General features: G+C 39.2%; 1 protein-coding gene across 3 annotated transcripts; it reads left to right on the top strand.

Annotated features, from left to right (window-relative positions):
* The first annotated feature begins 13,079 nt into the window (after nucleotides 1–13,079).
* LOC117572189 (uncharacterized) lies at nucleotides 13,080–15,629 on the top strand. Of its 3 annotated transcripts, none has more exons than XM_052005092.1 (4): nucleotides 13,080–13,706; nucleotides 13,776–13,809; nucleotides 14,613–14,674; nucleotides 15,546–15,629. In XM_052005092.1, exons 1-4 carry the CDS (start codon nucleotides 13,566–13,568, stop codon nucleotides 15,612–15,614), a joined length of 306 nt encoding a protein of 101 aa, XP_051861052.1. In that variant the 5' UTR covers nucleotides 13,080–13,565; the 3' UTR covers nucleotides 15,615–15,629. The 3 variants fall into 3 exon arrangements, 1 of the variants encoding a protein (XP_051861052.1); XR_007954965.1 differs by lacking the exon at nucleotides 15,546–15,629 and having other exon boundaries at nucleotides 13,089–13,543; nucleotides 13,615–13,706; nucleotides 14,613–14,822; XR_004572501.2 differs by lacking the exons at nucleotides 14,613–14,674; nucleotides 15,546–15,629 and having other exon boundaries at nucleotides 13,129–13,543; nucleotides 13,615–13,706; nucleotides 13,776–13,856.
* Nucleotides 15,630–15,876: the final 247 nt, after the last annotated feature.

Genomic DNA, 15,876 nt, shown 5'->3' with positions numbered 1-15,876 from the left:
TGACTGGCTTCCCCTGCTTCTGATCTCTAAGCACGCCCCCTCACTTGACTCTAAACTCTATCTCTCTGCTGACATAGAAAAATAGTTGTGGAAAATGGCAGCGCTGCATTTTGACTGCATGCCAAGGCCTCAACGGCACCAGCTTCAACTCTGACGACGATGCTGATGACGCAAGCACTACACATCACTGTGTGTGTGTGAGTGCATTGAGCAGTAAGTCATTTGCAAGTGTGCGTGTGTGTGTGTGTGACTTTGAGGCTTGGCCATTGACAAAAGTTCTCTGCATGCGTCCTTTGCCCTTCTGACAGTTATGAAAAGTAGCCCCCACCTTCAACCTTCCTTCAGCTGTATCCTTCAGCTTCTTGCCACTGGCCCTCTGTTGGTTTTTAATAATTGAAAATTATGCATTCAATGCTTGCCTCACTCTCTCTCGCACTCTCTGTCTCTCTCGATGTGTGTGTTGAGTGCTTGAGTTGAGCTGGGGCGCATATTTCATTGCATACTTTTAGGCATTGCAATCTGCTTATTTGTATTATTTATATTAGATTTATGCGTTTTCAAACAATGTTGTGTGTACGTGTGTGTGTGTGTGAGTTGACCCTATGCACTATTATCGACCCTCAATGCCCGATTTGAAGCTTTTGTATTTGCATAGCTCACGTTAGATGCGCGGATATTACATTTTTCCGTATTGAATGCTGTCTGTAAATAGTTGCACGAACACCACACAAAACATGTTGCATTTATTTTTCATTTAATGAAATACTCTGTATACTAAACCTGTCATAAGTCACTTAGCTAAATATATTCTCTATTAAGATAGGGAAGAAAACAACTAAGAAAGCTTCAGTCGAGTGAAGTATTATTCTTAAAATATACCAAATTAATATACTGAACAATACCAAAATATACCGAAAGTAACATTCAGTATATTTATATACTATTAAATTCAAAATATACCCTAAAATACCAAATTGCCATACAAAATTTACTAAATTTATAAACCAAAAAAGTACTAAAATATACCGAATACTGTATTTGGTATACTTTTAAATTTTAAATTTACAATAGAGTACGAAATATATCTGATTATCAATCAAAGCATCTAAGTCGCGGAATAAAATGATTTTTTTTAATAACTTTTACAATTTTATCTATTTGTTAGTTATAATACCATCCTACCTTATGGGCAGCGGATATAAATATTCTGCATTTATTTAAATTCATTAGATGCTTTCTATATTAAACCTGTTATAATTAAATTTGTTCTTTCTGCATCTATTCTCTATTAAGTTTGCCATAATTAAATTTATTCTTTCTTGAAAAGATTAAAAGTCTTTATATGAGCAGCTAAACATTTTGCTTTTATTTAAATTTTTAAAAATGTTTTCATTAAAATTGCTATAATTTTTTTTTCAGAGTATTTCGATAACTCTTGCTTGCATTAACTCGTTGCTCAGTTTATGAAATTCTTGGCCAGCTTTCAGCGTTGTGGCATAAATAAGATTTTACTTCGTTCGGCCAAATTACAATGCATAACTTGCAGAGTTTTTAACTTTTCACAAGTCATTGCTTAACTTCGCTCGCCTTCGTCTGACAGTTCATTTTATTAGCTTAATTTTTGATTTGTCTAACAACTTGAGCAAATGCACTCGCACTCTCTCATTAATTCTTGCCCCATTCCGACATTCGCAATCTGTGAAGAACTCTTTTCATAATTCTATTTCTCTTGCCGCCGCCGTCTCCAATCAAATTAGCAAGTAAAATTGAAAACTGATTTATTCATGAGCGCAACTAACCATTTTTTGAGATAAGAATAATTTAAAATTCAATTAACTAACATCCCCACCACGCACACACACACTTCCTCAGACACACATCAGCAGTCAGCAACAAAAGCTGAGAGAGAGTTCCGCTTTAGTTTTTGGGGTTCGAGTTTGTGAGTTGTTCCGAGTTTGCGAGTTTAGAGTTTGAGTTTGTGTTTGTTATACTAAAGCAGAGTATTGTCTTGGGGTTTGCATTTGCATTTGCCGCTGCCATTCAGCTGTGCGAATGTGAATCAATGAATGTGAGTGAATGTTGTCGCAAAACTCAATTGCGAATGTGCGCTCAACTCACGAGGCTTTTGTCTTAAGCGTTTGTCAACTAAATGCCGTTGATTAAATGAAACAAAAGCCGCACACAGACAACTGCACACCTGCATTGAATGCAACCACATGTCTATTAGTTATTGTATGTGTGAGTGTGTGTGTGTGTGTGTGAGTGTGTTCATTAATAGGCTTTTGTATTTGTTAACCACAAAAATGATTGCTGCTCAAATGCACTTGAATGTGCCATTGTTGTTGCGGCCATGTTGGATCCCAAACCGCAAAATCCTTTATTATTGCGTTGGCTTAAGCCAGAGAGAACGACGCATGCTACTCGACCGTACAGACCAAAGCATATACACATATAAATTTAATACAGTTTGCAGTTGAACTCAACCGTTGATTGCAAGTTGCAAGGCAAGGAGAGGGGGAGATGGGGAGAGGGGAGGAACAGAAAGAAAGGGAAGTGCCAGAAAAGAGGACCAAAAGAACGCCGGCAATGTAAGCACGTGTCTGTGGGCGACACTTGACAATCAGCACTCAAAACAGATGGAAACACTCACACACAGAGAGAGAGAACGAGAATGAGGATGAGGATGAGGATGAGACACAGTCAGACAGACAGCTCTCTAAAGATGAAGGCTTGGCTTGGCTTGGCTCCACTGACTGTCGCTGTCGTGGCAAAAGTGAATTGCTTTTCGACATCGACGCCGTCATTGTCATCCTATTGGTTCTGGGTCAGACTCCCGCTTCAGCTTCAGCTTCAGCTTCAACTCTGAGTTTGGGTCTCAGTCGACGTCTGTTTCTGGCTTGGGTCCCTAGCAGCAGGCTGCCATTCGGCTTTTTTGTTCAGCTCACCACGTATTGGCAATGTGGACAGCTGTTCATACACAAACAAACACACTGGACGCTGGACGCAGCAGCAACAGCACTTTGTTGTCAATATAATCATTTTTGCTTGTTTTTTGGAGGGTAAAGTTTACACGTATTATCAGCACTGTTTATTTGTCAGCATGCGGCTGCACATACTCGTATATGTATGTATGTATTTGTATGTATATAGAGTGTATTTTAAAAATCACACTCATTACGTTGCAGCACATGCGACGTATGATTAATTTTAAGCTGCCGCCTGAAAGTAGGCAACACTGCAGTTGCAACTGCAGCAAAAGTTGCGGGGCATCGCTTTCAACGCCAGCAGCTGGCCATTTAGCGAGAATGAGCTGTCATTTTGCACATTATTAAAATTACTTGAGTGCTTGTCGAAGCTGTCACTCAACGCGATACAGAGAGAGGGAGAGCGAAGGGGTCGAACGTCGAACGTGAGTTTTATGTCAAATATATCACGCATACGACCCCGTTGAACGATCAAAAACAACAAGCAAACTCGCATACATTTTCATCGATAATGGCCATAAGCACATCGTATAATATCGAGATGACTTTCTGCTTGAACAAACGTCACAAGTCACAAGGTGTCAAGTTGGAAATAAGTAAATAAGCGAGCTGTTAAAATATTCGTGAAACGTTAGAGGATGAAGTTAGTAAATAAATAATGATATCAAGTGCATTAGAAATATTATTATTTGGTATTGGAAATAATGCCAATAAATAAATAACAATATTATTAATGTTTGTGGTAGTATTATTTATGTATTCAATTTATCCACTGACGTATACGTTATATTCTGTTTGACTTAAATTCTTATTTTAGTAAAGATAATACGATTCAGTTGCCAGTTGACTCGATGTTAAGAGATCAGGTGATTAAATAAATAATAATATTAAATATATTATAAATAATACTATTTAGCTTTATTTAATAAATTTATCCACTGTCGAATACGTAACTTTTTGTAAAGAAGAAGTTCATATTATAATTTGCATTATTATTTTCAGCAATTAAATAAATAATAAAATTCCTTAGAGTTACTTTACAGATAATAACAATAAAGAAGTAATAAATTTTTTCATTTATTATCGCGCTCCAACGTATACGCAATATTTAGTAACGATGAATTTTCGATAATAATTTCAACTGTCAACTCTTCGATTCGAGCTTAGTCAATTTATGTAAATTCACCCATCTATAAATGTATCTATATAATTGCCAACTTGTTGTAAGTGGCCATTAAATTGTGCCAAGCAGTGAGGATGTGAACTTTATTTCTTGAGTTTTTGTTAAAAACTCACACTTGTTCGGTTATTTATGACACGAGAGTAATCTGTACTTACCGGTGCACATAGGAAAGCCATTTCGTTGCCAGTCCAGGGCCAAAGTAGTGAGTTATCATGCGTTACTCTTGCTGCTGATGATGATGATGCTGACGACGACGTCGACGATTAGGATGAAGACGAAGATGCGGGAGAGACGAAGATGCCACAGTCAGTCAGCGGTCGGTCGGTTGGTTGAGGGTAAATTTTCAGGCTCAGTTGCTCTAATGCTGCTTTGTGCCAGTCGAATCCAATTTTAGCTGCATGAGCTACTCACAGCTCTCGCCTCGCATAAACTTCACTTTTGCCGAGAAATAAAAAGGGACAGGCGGACGCACAGCACAGATATAGACACCGACATAGACACTCACGCACACACTTGCACACTTGCACACTTGCACTCACACACACTCGCGCTCGAGAGGAGAGAAAGTGGTGCACACTTTCAGGCGCGCGCCTTTTGCAGTTGGCAAATGATAAAAACTGGCAACACACTGCTAGAAAATATGCATTTTTAATGCCATAAATTAGTTTTGCTGTTTGCCGTTGCCTTTCCCGTTGCCGTGCACCAGGGAACTGCAATGAAAAAGAAGCAGAACAGAGAATAAGAGATAGTTGGAATGTGAATATAAAAAAAGAGATACATATATACAACATAAAAAGTAAAAGAAGCCGAGCTGAGTGTCTAAAGCTGTTTAACGCTATGCATAAAAACCTAAGTGAAATGTGCTCTCATTCTAAATGCGTTTTTAAATTTCACAACGATGCTGCAGCAAAAGGTTTATGTAATTTATAAACTAATAGCCAGCTTCCATTAGCTTCTGCTTCTGATGCTGCCTGCAAAAGGTGGCACAAGTTATATTCATTACAACTAATTTCGTATGCGCCATGGCAAAGACAAACTTTATTTCGTAATAACTAATTGAAATGCAGTTTTTGTGCAAATCTGTTTTTTAAAGCCAACTCGTTGGGGCTTTAGAAATCCAGCGGTTTGTTAGTTCTTTCCCAGACAATCCGCTTCACGCCCAGCTGCTTGCAAAAACTCTTTGAATAAAATAGAATAGAAAAGTAAGAGCAGCAGCTGTCCATAAATACAACGAGTACCCTGGAAATCATGTCAGCAAATATGAATATTTCATGTTTTGATGGCAAATATCACATAACAAATTTCCCCTGATCAAATTCAATTCCCACTTACGTGAGTGTTAGGCAATTTTCATTTTTTTCTTTTTTTGTTGTGGGGAATATTGCCCCGAAAATTAGACAGACAATGTCTGATATTCTTATAATGTCAAGCTGGAACTCAACACTGCTCATTTTGAATGCAGCCCGAATCCGCTTTCTTATGCCACTTGGCTATGCTTTCGAAAAAGTGCAACTCCCAAATCCAATCATAAATTGCATAAAAAACTATTTCGACTTGCTGAAAACGGGGCAGAATTGCAAAACGTCGCAAGACTTTGTCCGGAACTGAGTGTTAGTGACTGAAAACTGAAAACTGCAAAATGCCGCTTAAAAATTCATGAGTGTGAAAAGCCGCAACGAGTGAGTGTGAAGAAAGGAGGAAAAAGTTGCTCCCGCAAAACTTTTGGGCAGCCAAACAAAAATCATAACAGAATGCAAGGGCGAAGACCATAAGGGAATCGTCGTCGTCGTTGGTGTGAGATTCAACAATGGGAGAAGAGTGAGAGAGAGAGAGAAAAGAGTTGAAAAGCTTGAACTGGAGAATTGTGTGGGCGTTCGCCCGCTGCACAACTGACAGTGTGAATGAATGTTTATTGAAAGAACAACGTCAGGTCGCGACCAGCCAAAAAAAAAAGAAGGAAATATAACCTGAATACATGAAACGTCAGAGAATCAGAATCAGAGTCGTGAGCTACTCATATGCATAGGCAATAGCATAAAAATGAGACGGAACGAGAAAGAGAGAGAGAGAAAGAGAGGGAGAGGGGTTGCTTGTGATATGGCCCGTGCAGACTCTTGCTTTTCATTCATACGAAATTACCTGCGGCCAAGAGGCGTAATGCCAGTTGGACTGCAAAATCCACTTAGGAAGTTGATACAATCAGTTGCTCTGACGAGCTGCCTCGCTGCCTGGCTGCGGCCTCTCTCTCTCTCTCTCTGTCTCTGTCTGCATGTGGATGGATTCATTAAAACGAATTGCTCTGAGTTTTACGGCCCTGTCTCTGCCTCTGCCTCCGTGACCAGGCTCAACCAGGCCAAATAGTCCGAGTAGAGCTCGCCAGGGAATGGGCACGAATACGACTACGACTACGACTACGACTACTATATGTAGTACTATACTACACTATATATACGAGGAGTATATGCAGTTTTTGGGGTTTCTGTTATGGGACTCATTGACGTGCAGAAGCCACAACGATGCAAAGAGAGCGAGAGAGCGAGAGAGAGCATGGATGCTTGGTAGTGCTACTGTGACTGCGATTGTGGCCTGTGGCAGCCTCTGGTGCCTTGGTTTTGTTTGCGCCGCAAAGTATGCAACGGCTGCTGGTTTTGTGCACGGAAGCCAACAAATGAATTAGCCTCTGCCTCTGCTTCTGCCTCTGCCTCTGCTTGTTGCCAATGTTCGTCTGTCTCACTCTCTCTCTGTGTCCATTCCAATTGTCTCTATGCTTTGCTTGTTGTTAGTTCGCTTGTTTGTTGTTAGTTGTTCTGTGCGCTGCTTGTTTTGGGCTAAAAACTTTGCACTGGCCACAAGTCGAAAACGCATTAAAACTGTAAATTAACTGGAGTATTGTGCAGATCGGTTACGTGCCCTTTCCACACTCTTACACACTCACACACGCAGCAAGCCAATGCCCCCTTTGATTAGCCACACGACTGCACTTAAAGCGCGCCTAATTAGAAAATACTGCCCCACGTTGGGCGCCAATTGTAACGAGAGCTGTAAACCGCAGACAGAGCTTTTGTTCAGCATTCAGCATACAGCATCCAGCATCTAGCATCAGTCTCAGCCTCGTTTCAGTCGCAGTGTCTCGGTCTTTAGAACGAGCTGTTAATTATTTATATTTTACATTTAATGCGCAGCTTAGGCCAAAACACAACCACGACTCATACACTTACAATACACACTCGTAACGGGTGTGTGTCAGTGTGTGTGTGGCATCTAAGTATTCATATTCACATTCACATTCATTTTCATATTCATATGCTCTAGCCATATCTGAAGCTTTGAGCTTTGAGTCGCTCTAGTTGTTTGAAGTGGGCGCCCGGGCAACACTTCCGCATCAGCGTGAAGCGGTGGCGGTGGCAGTGGCGGTGGCATGTGGCAGAGGGCATTTCATGTGTACAAAAAGGCATAAAGCACACACACACACAGACACACACTCAGATGTAGAGAGAGATTTACATGCATGCATATTGTGCTTACGCATACATTTGTACAAACAAACAAACCCAAAGAGTCTCGTCTAAAGTAGAGCGAAGTCGCTCTGAACTAAACTCGTCTCAGTCTCCTACTCCTGCTCCAGCTTCGTGCCTCATCTTCCCCAACTCCCGCACTCTGGAGCTGTAGCTCTCCATGTCCATGTAACATGTTAATGAACTGCGCCAACTGTGTTTGCACAGAACTTAGTGTAATGTAATCCAAAGGCAACCAGGCAGGCAGGCAGCAGGCAGCTGATGAGGTAAATGGCACTAAGGAGGAGGGAGGAAGGGGCTAAGAGGTAGGGGGGCAGTCAGCCTGACACACACATACATACACACGTAGGCACACCTCAACGCCCCAATGTGTCGAATGTTACGCCAAGGAGTAACTTTGACATTTAGCATTCAAGGCTTATGAGTGCCACAAACACTGAGCGTGGCGGAGTCTGGGGACCACCCAAGGGGCGGAGGAGGGAGGCGTGGCGGTGACGGTGGAGGCTGCGCTGCTGACACTGAGGCTGCAAACCGCCTGGGCAATTGCCTTATGGTTATTTTCATAGCCCTGGCCTGGCCACAAACTGCGAGCCAAGTGTGACATGTGCTGCAGCAAAAACGAGCACAGAAATAATAAAAACCGAAAAAAAGAGAGAACAGAAAAAAAAACCGAGAGAAACACACACGCAGAAAGGGGGGGAGAAGGAAGGAAGACAACCTGCAAACAGTTGGGATTTTTAGTAGTGACATGCTCGCTTATGGGCCTGCTGCCATCACAGCATTCACAACAGCAACACAACATCACAGCACATTACAGCTTCTGAGGCAACTGAGTGAGCGTTAACTGTTAGCCACTGGGAAACTGGGGAAATAAAATGTCGTTGTTGTTGTTGGTGTTGTTGTTGCCTTTTGCTATGATTCCCAAAGATTGCGAATGACTTTCATAAAATGAAATTATGCCAACTCACACTCATCACACACACACATTGCTTTTATTCGAAAAGTTCATTAAAAATGATTATTCTAACGTGTTTTCATTTCGCCATAAACTTTTAATTGACAAATGCGAAATGTCACTTAAAGGATTTCAATCATTTTCTCCTTCCCCAATCATTTATTCTACATCTTCATGCGATGCAATTACGTTGCCTTTGTTTCGGATAATAATAGACAATTATTGTGGCAAAGGGTGTGACAGTTTAAGACGACAATCACTCAAAGTATTATCAAAATATTCATCGAGCAATTGAAAGGCTCTCGAATTATGTATGCGAATCAACTTTAATTACATTTGGCAATCGAACAAATTGCTCCCCTCCTCCAACGACTTGAATTTGCTGAGTGAGTATTACTTACTGCACTTGGGTGAAGTATCTGGCTCTGAGTGGGGAGAAGACTTCCATCGATTGACACTTTTGTTGCAATTTACGTAAAATTTATGCATCAAAAATGTGGCACTCTTTGCCTATTGACAGTATTTGAAAAGTCTTTGGCAAGTGGCAGCTTGGGTTGAGCATGCAAATCAACTGCCAGTTTGACGACATAATTATTCATATTGTTGGCCAAAAGATGTTACAGAGAGAGCAGAGAGCAGAGAAGAGTAGATAGACAGGAACCCGGACCTGGCCAGCAGGCAGAGAGAGAGAGAGAGGAAGGGGGACAAGTGCAGGGCACTTGCAGCAGTGTCATATTAATTTAGTCAAGTGGCCACTTAAATTTTGCCACGACAACAACACTAACAACTACGATGACAATGACAATGATGATGACGTTGCTGTGGCAACAAAACCAAGCCAAGTCGAGTCGAGTCGAGCTGAACGTGAAAATGGCAGTCGGTTCTCTTCTGTCTGTCTTTGCTGCGATTTGCATAACTGCATGGATATTAGTTGGCTTAAATGTCAGAGAATTCTCTGATTTTCCACCTTGCTGTGAGTGTCTGAAATGGCAAGGGGAGCAAAGTGAGCGGGGGGGACATAAAAAAGCTAGTTATTTGTCACAAATGTTGGCAGAATTACAGTAATTTCGACTTGTAAGTCATCCAGTTGTATGGCAAAAGTTCCTCACTGACTTTCCAGTTAGCATAACTTTGTCGAAACTTGTCCCTTTTTGTGTGTGCGCCTCAAAGTATGCAAAGCAAAAGCGCGAGTGACGTTAAAATGCCGATCCAAAGAGGCAGCGAGGAAGCGAGGCAAAGAACTGAGTCGAGGCTGTCAGGCCTTTTGTGCCACCCCCGACCGCCTAATGATTACAAATTGCCAGCGGCATTTTAATAACCGCGCGACCGCAAAACAATAAATAAAAATCAAACAATAAACAAAACGCGCACACACAAAAGGCCGTGTAATGAAAAAGCGGCAGGATAAAGCTGGCAAATCGGCTAAATGCGGCTTAAATGCATTGCTGCGATTAATATTAATTTCATGCAGTGCAGCACAGTAGAGCTGTGTGTGTGTGTGTGGAGCGTGGCACAGTTGGAGGCCGTCCAAGTTGCCATGTTGCATGTGCAACAAAGTCGACAAGTCAATGCTGCTGTGGCTGTGGCTTGCTGCTTTGGCTGCTGATGCTGTTCGTGATGAAGATGAAGTTGACGTTGTTGGCGCTGCCACAAGCACAAGCCGACAAGATGATGACGATGACAATGGGGCACATCATGCGCATCATTAGCCAGCACCAACGAACGAACAGTAGTCAGTGCCACAGCCAGAGTTGCCAAGTTGCTACGATTCATATTCCCTTTTTGCCCCCCTAGAGAGCGTTAGAGCGAACGTCACTCAGTGTGACAGTAATGTTTGCATGCGGTCCCCTGGGTGGTGGCACATCTCAAACGCTGCTCTGTGACTGCTCTCCTTACTCCCCTCACTCTGCTGTTACCATCTCTATCTCTATTTCTATTTCTATGTACTCGCATGTGCGTTGCATTCGCAATAATTTCATACGCCACATAAGCCACACAGATTCAATTCGCGCTCACTCCATTTGCAATAGCAAATAGCAATCGCAATAGCAATCGCAATACGAGTTATGTTTCTATGTATTTGTTTCTTCATATTCTCATTGCCATTTTCCACTTCAAATTTCAGTGCTAATTGGTGTCTATAGACTGCAAAACCCGAGCATCGGCATCACAAATTAATAGGCAAAGGTCCCAAAAAGCTGATACGACTACGGCAACATTACTAATTTGCGGCATTTCGACTGAAATGCAAACAACAACAACGCACACACACACACCAACACACACACTCACACAGTGACTCACATAAATTTGCACATTTCCACATTTCCAGTTTTACACATTTGCATATTCATGTTCATTTGAATTTTCATCAACAGAAGCAGTTCGCTCTCTGTCTCTCTCGCTACCTTTTGATGAAAACTATCAAATTCATGGGGATAATTAACAAAAGCAGCTCCAACCCCCTCAGCACCTTCCCCCCACCCATCCAACCTACTTGCTACATTTTTGTACATGTGGCCCAAAAATAGATATTTAATTTGACTTTTAGCGGTTGACGCCAAGGGGATTCGTGCGTCTCTAGCCTGGGGTTCAGTTACACTCTGTGGTTTAAAGTTTTGATCCAGGCAAGAAGAAATATGATGGTTAGCTATAAATTAGAAAGCAGGTTAATGTTAATGTTCTCTCTCTCTCTCCCTCTCTCTCTCTATCCCTCTCCCTTGCTTGTTTGTTTCGAGTTTGAATGGGGAAATGAGCTTGATTGACAGGGGAACCTTGCTGTGATGTGTCTCAAATTGCGTGACAAGTGGAAAAGTATTTCAATGGAAATTTCCGAGATGTGTTTTATGTGTGTAACCACTTTTCCTAAACAGTTCTAATCACTCGCTCCGAATGACAAGTTTTCTTTTATATAACAAACGATTAAACATAGATTAGGCGCATTTATTGCGACCCTTGTCTGATTAGTTAAACGTCTGGCAAGTTTAGACTGTCGAGATAAAAAGCCAAAGTGAACAAAAATACCATATTATGCAACAGTTTAAAGTTGAAACTGCAAAATGTGCTTCGATTAAAGCATGAAATTGATTTTCTTGGTTTCGGAAACATTTTAATTTGTGTGTGCATAATAAAATGTTCAATTGATTTTGTATTTATGCACAATTTATAACATGAAAATGCAGTTTCATTCACTTTCTTTGGACATAAAAAACTCGGACACACATTTAATAAAGTGAAGTGAAAAATGGATAATGGAAAATGGAAAAGGGGGGAAAATTGAATGTATTGGCAACTGGCTATTGCTTCATAATAGATTTATGTATACATTTTATGGAGTTTGTTTAGTCGCGTGGAAGTGCTATAAAAATCATAAACAGCAAATTTGCTGGTAACAATAAATGCAGCAAGAGTCGCAATAAAAAATGTTTAACGAATACAGCTAAAAATAGCAATAACATAGACTGATTGACTGCGAGATACTCAGTGACTATGTTTAGAAGTAGTTGATAAGAAGATAAGGTATGATTTTTAGTTTTTATTTATAAATATCAAGTGACTTTCATTTTTGAAGTGTTACTATCTCATCTTAACTATGAATCTATATTGTTGAACTATATTTAAACAAATTTAAACAAATGTTTTTTGAAGTAGAAAGATAAGTCACGATTCGTAGTTTTTAATTATTAGTATTAAGTGACTTTCATATTTAAAGTATACTTTTCTCACGTTCTCTAACAATCTATACTGATAATCAACTATTTTTAAACAAATGTTATTTTAGCTCTCAATTATTAATATTAAGTAATTTTCGTTTTCAATGTATTTGTATCTCATTATTTTTAAGAATCTATATTGCCAATCAACGTTATAAAAAATAAATGGTTTTCAATTATTAAGTTTAAGTTTAAGTTTTAAAGTACTTTTATTTTTTTGAAGAACAGGAGATGGTTTTTGGAATAAGAAGATAAGTCACGATTCGTAGTTTTTAATTATTAGTATTAAGTGACTTTCATATTTAAAGCATACTTTTCTCACGTTCTCTAACAATCTATACTGATAATCAACTATTTTTAAACAAATGTTATTTTAGCTCTCAATTATTAATATTAAGTAATTTTTCGTTTTCAATGTATTTGTATCTCATTATTTTTAAGAATCTATATTGCCAATCAACGTTATAAAAAATAAATGGTTTTCAATTATTAAGTTTAAGTTTAAGTTTTAAAGTACTTTTATTTTTTTGAAGAACAGGAGATGGTTTTTGGAATAAGAAGATAAGTCACGATTCGTAGTTTTTAATTATTAGCATTAAGTGACTTTCATATTTAAAGTACCTTTATCTCATCTTTATTCACAATTGTAATAGGCCGCTTGTCGTATCTGAAATTGGCTAAGCCTAAAAGTATGCAACATTTTTTTTCCGTTCTTTTTCTATACACATACATATTTCTACCTATTATTTATTATATTATTTATTTATATGTTTATTGTACTAGTTAATTTGTATTATTTAATTTGTTTCGTTGTATAACATAATTTGTAGTCTGAGAAAATGGTACTCAATGTCTTGTCGTGTTTTGTGCTTAGAAGCGGAGCTTTATTTACAAATGATACTGAAAGCTCCAGAAATAGCGCCATCTATTGGTGGACCACGATACATGCAAGCATTAATTGCTAGATCAGCTGATCGTGTGAAGTCCAGACCAAAATAGACAAGCGATTACCTTTTTGAGTAGGATTAATTGTCAAATTTCCGAAAAAAAGGTTTTTGTTGTTGGTTTTGGCTGGAAGAAAAATGGTTGGCAGGTTATGTGCCGAACCTGAAAAAATGTGTACAAGTGCATGTGACTAAAAAGTATATATCTCAGTGAAGTGGTTGGCGAAGCCTGATGCAGATATCTTACTTGTAAGTATACAATGATACTGCAATGTATAATTGTTATACTGATATATTAATGGTATTTGTTCTCGCAAAAGTGCACCTTTGCCGTCAACCCAACACATGCAATAGATGGTTGTCCACTGCAGGAGTTTGTCCTCCCATACCAAGTGCCGTTTTCCAGATTAGGGTAAATATTTGTTGAACGTATGTTTAGTTTTTCGTTGTTCTAAGTTTAGTTTTGTCTATTTATTTTTAGATTCGGCACTTAGTCATATTTTATATAAAACCTGGTATTAAACTGACTCTAATGACCCAGTCTTATTTTATATAAACCCAGCCATATTTTATATATAATAGCCCAGCGGTAGAATTTTAAATTTAATTTAAACTGCAACTTCAACAGACACAACTGCTTGATTAACGGCCAACCACCCAAAGCTCCACGTCGCAGCTGTGCTGGCCAGATCAGCTGTCTGGACAACACAAACAGTTGAGCGGTTGCTAGCTGCAGACGCTCATTGAGCACAGGAGAATTGCTTCCCAGCAGGTTGTGTTTCTACTGCAAAACACCTGCGTCCGGCAGCCTTGCGATCTCCGTTGGCTATTTGCTCCGCACTTGTGGTGGCATCGAGGCCGAGTATCTGCGTCACCCAGGAGGAAGGCGAACGGCTGACTAGCAGCTTATTTTTTTTTTTTTGTTTGTTTGTTTATTATTGTTAATTTACGTTATGTTGTTTAAGTATGCATTAATAAGTGATAGTCCATCAATGTTGTAAGTGTAATATGATGTGGCGAGAAAGTTGAACCAACAACTTTTCTGGGTCCTTCATAATACAAGTACCACTGTACTATTGTATAAAATAGAAATGGCAATCATTTAAGAAGGCATGTAAGGCAACACCTCTAGGCAAAATATCTTTGTAAAATTGAATTTAGTTATAAAAATTAATGTTTTTGTATTGCCTGGAAAGCATGTAAAACCATACTTGCATACATTTGTATGTATGCATGTTTGTTTTGATCGACGTTACCGGTCGTAGCAAGCAGCTTCCATGCAGGCGCAAAAGCTCGCAATTATTATTATTCCCCACAGATACACCACAGACAGGCACCAACACAAGGAAAGATCTTTCTGCGTGGGAGTCTCTAATGTATGTAAGTCTGTTTCACTCTAACTAATTAATAATCTATGAGCTAGAGCTAAAGCTTCCCTTTTGCTGGTGGTCCATCTGACCATAGCGCTGCTACAGCTGTCTGCAGTCCCAGCGGTCAATGACCTTGCGAGACTGGCAATAGCAAAACATTTCATTGGGTGACCGCCATCAGCTGATCCTCATTTTTACTTGCATCTAGTGATTGCCTATATTCGGTGTGATGACCTAACATTGCATTTCTAAATGAACCAAAACTAGTTCATTTTAGCTCATTTTTTCCTTCTCTTAATTTATTCAACATTTAAATGCAAAAATAATTATTTATATTATAATTATGCTAGATCATATTTTATATTTATAGGTTAATTATTTTTAGTTTTTCTTTATTTATTCTTTTTTTTTTTTTGCCTTATTTAATTAATTCCGCCTCATACACACTTAATATGTTTGTCCGTTAAATTATTTATTTATTTATTTTTCTTGTCATTTCGTTTGTAATGTTAAAATTCAAATCACTTTTCTTATATGTTAATAAATTAAGTATGTCCGCTTAATTGTTCACTTTTATTTGGAACCATGCCTAACGAAGCAGGAGTAGGTTAGCCGAACCACTTCTTTTAGGGATCCTGCCAACTTTTTAGTTTTTGGCATTTGAATGCAGGATCACGGTAGGGTGGGCGTCTGCACACAATAACAGCTGTGTTGCGTTAGAGAGTGGCTCCGTCTTCTTTTTTAACCTACCTTCCTCTCCTTCCCTTTCTCTTCTCTTTCACTATTGTTTCATGTAACCTTCCCATTGCACTCCTTCTCTGTTTTCCCATATGTACGCGAATTTTAAATGTATTATTGTTATAAGTGGTGCGTCCTATTAGTTGGCCCTTTCCTTGAACCCCATGCTATCTGAGCAAAGCCCGGAGAAGCCAGCGCGTACGCCACACTAGTAAACCTTCCACCAGCACCCGACGAATACTACTCTAGTGATTCGTTACACAATCTATATTGTTAATCAACGCTAACCAAATATATTTGTAGTATTTATTAATAAATATTAAGTGACTGTCATTATTAAAGTCTTCTTATCTCACATTCTCTAACAATCTATATTTGTTAATCAACTCTGTTTAAACAAATGTTTTTTGGAGTACAGGGTAACTTGTATGAATGAACGCCGTCAACAGCGGCAACAACAATAACAACAGTGGT

Source organism: Drosophila albomicans, chromosome 3 (genome assembly GCF_009650485.2).
Source record: "Drosophila albomicans strain 15112-1751.03 chromosome 3, ASM965048v2, whole genome shotgun sequence".
Lineage (NCBI taxonomy): Eukaryota > Metazoa > Arthropoda > Insecta > Diptera > Drosophilidae > Drosophila > Drosophila albomicans.
Note: the sequence above shows the minus strand (reverse complement) of the source record. Positions and strands in the feature narration are given on the sequence as shown.

What these genes read in the sequence shown, in the direction of transcription:
- LOC117572189 (XM_052005092.1), top strand. Translation starts at nt 13,566, where the DNA reads ATGTATAATTGTTATACTGATATATTAATGGTATTTGTTCTCGCAAAA. An exon ending in CATATTTTATATAAAACCTG is followed by an intron (nt 13,810 to 14,612) that starts GTATTAAACTGA and finishes TATTCCCCACAG; the next exon opens with ATACACCACAGACAGGCACC. An exon ending in CGTGGGAGTCTCTAATGTAT is followed by an intron (nt 14,675 to 15,545) that starts GTAAGTCTGTTT and finishes GCGTCCTATTAG; the next exon opens with TTGGCCCTTTCCTTGAACCC.